This window comes from Prunus dulcis, chromosome 1 (assembly GCF_902201215.1).
Source record: "Prunus dulcis chromosome 1, ALMONDv2, whole genome shotgun sequence".
NCBI classification, from domain to species: domain Eukaryota; kingdom Viridiplantae; phylum Streptophyta; class Magnoliopsida; order Rosales; family Rosaceae; genus Prunus; species Prunus dulcis.
Genome location: NC_047650.1, coordinates 14110663 through 14115901, shown reverse-complemented (window position 1 = coordinate 14115901; position 5239 = coordinate 14110663). Strand labels below are relative to the sequence as shown.

The following is a 5239-nucleotide window of genomic DNA, read 5'->3' as shown; positions in this document are numbered from 1 at the left end:
AATTTATGTACTACTTGTCTCTCTCACCGTCTCAGATATATTTTGGACTTAATGAAAAATTTGAAAATGATAAATACAAAAGGCATGCAAGCAGACAAGGCCCACAAATTGCAAATCACACAAATAACCATGTCATCTCTCTTGTCATAAGCGTTTTCAATTCGTCACTACAGACGTCACTTCTCTTTACCCAATCCCTTATTTAAGTCTCCACATTCTCTGCCTCTCACAGTATTATCCCACAACAATTTCACTTCATTCAGCTAGGCCCACACAAAAACACCCAATATAGTCTTCAGACCAGAAAGAAAAAAAAAAGCCCCCAATATTGTCCCAACAACTCCACGCTCTGCCGCCCGCCACCACTACCGCAACGACCACCATGGTGCAACACCGGTTCCTCCTCGTGACATTTCCGGCCCAAGGCCATATCAACCCTTCCCTCCAGTTCGCAAAGCATCTCGTCCGCACTACTGGGGCACATGTCACGTATGTCACGAGCCTCTCTGCCCAGAGCCGCATAGGGAATGGCTCAACTCCTCATGGCTTGACCTATTCGCTCTACTCTGACGGCTACGACAATGGATTCAAAGATGGCGATGATGTCGACCACTACATGTCAGAGCTTAGACGTTGCGGCGCACAAGCGATCACTGACCTTATTGTGTCTAGTGCAAAGGAGGGCCGCCCCTACACTTGCCTAATCTACACAATACTTCTCCCTTGGGCCGCTGAAGCGGCGCGTGAGCTCCACCTCCCATCCGTGCTCTTGTGGATTCAGCCAGCCACTGTTTTTGACATCTACCACTATTATTTTAGCGGTTACAAAGACCTCATCCGGAAGAGTACTAGTACTACTCATCCTAATGGCGCTTTATGTTCAATAGAATTACCAGGACTGCCGCTATCCCTCGCCAGCCGTGACCTTCCCTCTTTCATGGTAGATTCAAATCCGTACGGTTTCGCGCTTCCCTTGTTTGAAGAGCAATTTGAGCTGCTCGAGCGAGAAACCAAGCCCATCATTCTGGTGAACACGTTCGATGCGCTGGAGCCAGAGGCCTTGAAAGCAATTGACAAGTACAATCTGATTGGAATCGGGCCATTGATTCCATCTACTTTCTTGGACGGCAAGGATCCATCTGACAAGTCATTCCGCGGCGATCGTTTCCAAAAATCAGAGGACTCTTCGTACATCGAGTGGCTGAACTCAAGGCCCGAAGGGTCCGTGGTTTACGTGTCGTTTGGAAGCATTTCCGTTCTGTCGAAGCCCCAGATGGAGGAAATCGCGAAAGGATTGCTGGACAGCGGGCGCCCGTTCTTGTGGGTGATTAGAGAAAAAGAAGGAAGCAATGGACGAGATAAGGAGGCTGAGAAGGAGGAAGAGAAACTGAGCTGCAGAGAGGAGTTGGAAGAGCTTGGAAAGATAGTGCCATGGTGTAGCCAAGTGGAGGTTTTGTCAAGCCCTTCGTTGGGTTGTTTCGTGACACATTGCGGGTGGAATTCAAGCTTGGAGAGCCTGGTTTCTGGGGTGCCTGTGGTGGCGTTTCCTCAGTGGACGGACCAAGGGACCAATGCCAAGCTGATTGAGGACACATGGAAGACTGGAGTTAGGGTGACACCAAATGATGAGGGGATTGTGGCAGGTGAGGAGCTCAAGAGGTGCTTAGAATTGGTCATGGGAAGTGGGGAAATTGGTGAAGAGTTGAGAAGAAATGCTAAGAAATGGAAGGGTTTGGCAAGAGAGGCTGTGAGTGAAGGTGGGTCTTCTGATAGGAATCTAAAGGCTTTCTTAGATCAGATAGAATGAGACAAACAAAATGAAGAAAGACAAAATTATGATATGGCTAAGATGGAAGGGATATGGTCTGAAATTAATGAATGGTTGTGAATGTTTTGTGTCTTGGTTTGGTAGCTGGCTGCTTAGAACTTTATAGACTCTGATTGTCTTGTCATTGTCAATGTAAAACCCAACCGGTCGACTTTAGCAAACTGTCTTGTCAGCTTGCATATACAATTAAATGAACTTTTTTTATCCTTTAAAAATCTGTAATTGTCAAAGTACAGAAAGGAAGGGAGAAAATTTACACACACATGTACTATAATGGTTTGAACTTGAACATGAGACTATTTGAGAACACACCAAAAATTTATACCGGTTCAAACATCCCATTGGTCTGTAGTTTTTACTATATTCATTGCGCATTGTGCTTTTACATGTTCTAATTGGGCACTACCAAAAATCTTAGGAGCTCCGTTTGGAGTTGCCGTGCTTTTAAAAGAAACAACTTATTGTTAAAATTCTGAATGAAAAGGGGTTTTGATAAGTCAAGACAAAAGTGCTTTTTTTCAAAATTGTGGGTCACTGGCAACAGTTTTTAGAAGCAGTTGAGATGTGCTGTGGATGGAAGCATGCAAAGCTCTTTAATGAATGTTTCAATATTCCCGTATTGTCCTCATTTATTTTATAAAATGATGTGATTTATCCTCTTGATTTTTCACGATTGGATCTTAGTTTTATAGTCTAAAATATCGATAATATCGATAATATTGATGAAATATAATTTTTTGGATCACGGATATTTCGGAATGTATCCATACACATATCGTATAAATATCGATAATATCGAAAAATATCGATGTAGATAATTTCGCTCACATGTAAGCAATATTTTGTCAAAATATCAATATAATAGAGGGAAAAAACAGGTGGAACTAGATTCGTAGTTGCTTGCAGGTCACTAACAGCTTGTGTTCTCAGAGGAGATTGCACAGACTGAGGTGAGTCACTTGCTTCTGAATCAAACTCAAATGTCATTGAGCTTTTGTTATCATTCCAAGGATTGTAACCTCCACTTGTACTGCCTCATTTTATTCCCAATCCCATATGGCTTTGTCATAAAAAATAACACTCCTAGACAGTTAAATCTTTTGAGTTCTCAAATTGAGTACTCTATATCCTTTTTCACAAATTCCATAGCCTACAAATACTCCCTTCTCACCAGTTTCCTCTAGTTTGTGCCTTTTCTGTGAAGGGATGTGAATGTAGCGTAGAGAGCCAAAGATTCTCAAGTGTTTGACACCTGGTTTCCTTCCACTAAACTTCTCAAATAGAGTTGTATTATCCAAAGCACTTGTTGGACTTCTATTTTGCATATATACAGCTGTATTGACAGCTTCTACCCAAAATTTCAAAGGAATTTTCTTCTCATACATCATTGTTCTTGCCATGTCCATCACAGTACGATTCTTTCTCTCTGCAACTCCATTCTGTTGTGGAGAGTAGGCTATAGTCAGTTGCCTTTCTAATCCCATCTCTTCACAAAACTTTGAAAATTCCAATGATGTATATTCTCCACCTCTATCACTTCTTAGCTTCTTAATTTGATAACCACTTTGCAGCTCAACCATGTTTTTGAACCTTTTGAATATGTTGCATGCTTGAGACTTATGCTGTAAGAAAAACATCCAACACATTCTAGTGTGGTCATCAATGAAGGTGAGAAAGTATCTATTCCCTCCAAGAGTGATAGTCTGCATTGGACCACAGATGTCAGAGTGTATCAGTTCTAAGGGCTGTGATGCTCTCCAAACTTTCTCCTTGTTAAAAGGTTCTCTGTGACCTTTTCCTGTAGCACAGCCAGAGCACACATGCTTTGTGACTTGTAATCTAGGCAGACCTTGCACCATTTCTTTGTCTTGCAGGAGCATCAAACTACTATAGTTTAGATGTCCATACCTCTTATGCCACAGCCAAGATGACTCCTCAATTGTTACTTTATTAGCCATAGAAGGTTTGACATATTCTAGGCTTAAAAGAAAACATCTATTTCCCTTCATTGTTACACTTGCAATCAAATCCTGCATCTGCCTATCCCCATAAATATCAACCACATTATCACCAAAGATAAGCCAATATCCATGTTTTACCATTTGACCTACACTTAACAGGTTCTCATCCAAACCAGGGACAATCATAACTTCCTTAATGTATATAGTCACTCCCTGCATTTCTATGACCAAAGTGCCTTTGCAAGTTGACTGTACCAAATCACCAGTACCCATTTTGACTCTACATTTCACATTCTTATCAATGTTCACAAGCAAAGACTCATGTGAGGTCATATGATTACTACATGCACTGTCAACATACCACATATTCATATTCTTTCCAATAGTAGCAGAATGACATGCATAAAACATTGTTGCAGGTTCAGTTAGCTGATTAGAAATATTTGCTACTTTTTCTAGTCTTGTTTGCTTGATCACAGTCCTTAATGTAGTGCCCAAATCGATTGCAACCATAGCATTTTGGCTTCCCTTTAAACCAACACTCTCCATAGTGTAGTTTATCACAATGCTTGCATTTTCCCTTAGTTTGTTCTGATTTTTCCCCTTGTTCATGCTTTCCTCCTTGGTTGACATTATTTTGAGATTTTGAATCCCATTTCTTACCCGTCGATTTCCAATTCTTCTTTGATTTGTTATTACCAAAACTAGAATTTGACTTAGATCCTTTTTGGTTTATGCTCATGCTGCTGAAGGCTTTCTTAGTGGTGCTCTCAGCATGTCTATCAAGCCGTTGAGCAAACCCCCTCAATGCAGCAAGCACTTCTTGTACCTCAATAGTCTCAATATCCTTCGTTTGTTCAATCACATAACAGACAGGATCAAACTCTTTAGTCAGGCTTATAAGAAGTTTTTGAACTAACCTTCCTTTGGATAGATCTTCCTCATATCCTTTCATTTGATTCACCAACTCAAGCAAACGAGTGAGATACACAGACAAGGTTTCATCATCCTTCATTCTTGTGTATTCAAAATCTCGACGCAGACCCTGTAGCTTAATAGATCTCAATTGCTTATCACCATGAAACTCTTGATGTAGAACATCCCAAGCACCTTTTGAGGTTTCTTCATTTGAGATTATGGGGAAAATGTCATCTGAGACAGCTCCTTGGATAATACCAAGTGCCTTAGCATCCTTCATTAACAAAGACACCTTCTCTGACTCCGATGACCCTTCTTCATCAACCTTCTTCCCTTTTGATTCTGAAATCCCAAGACACTTTTCAATTAGATCCCAGATTCCATGCAACTTAAAAATAGTTCTCATTCGGATCTTCCAAAATTCATAGTTATCACCATTGAATATTAGAGCCCGAAGATCACTACCACCTGACCCAGTCATTTGAGACCGGAATCGATGAACTGAGTCTGAAATTTCTCGTTGGATTTTCCA

The 5239-nt window shown here is 41.0% G+C and overlaps 1 protein-coding gene across 1 annotated transcript; it reads left to right on the top strand.

Moving 5' to 3' along the window:
* The first annotated feature begins 248 nt into the window (after nt 1–248).
* LOC117615067 (UDP-glycosyltransferase 75C1-like) lies at nt 249–2043 on the top strand. The gene has a single exon (XM_034344061.1). The coding sequence runs from the start codon at nt 383–385 to the stop codon at nt 1805–1807; it is 1425 nt and encodes a 474-aa protein (XP_034199952.1). The 5' UTR covers nt 249–382; the 3' UTR covers nt 1808–2043.
* Nucleotides 2044–5239: the final 3196 nt, after the last annotated feature.

What these genes read in the sequence shown, in the direction of transcription:
- LOC117615067 (XM_034344061.1), top strand. Translation starts at nt 383, where the DNA reads ATGGTGCAACACCGGTTCCTCCTCGTGACATTTCCGGCCCAAGGCCAT.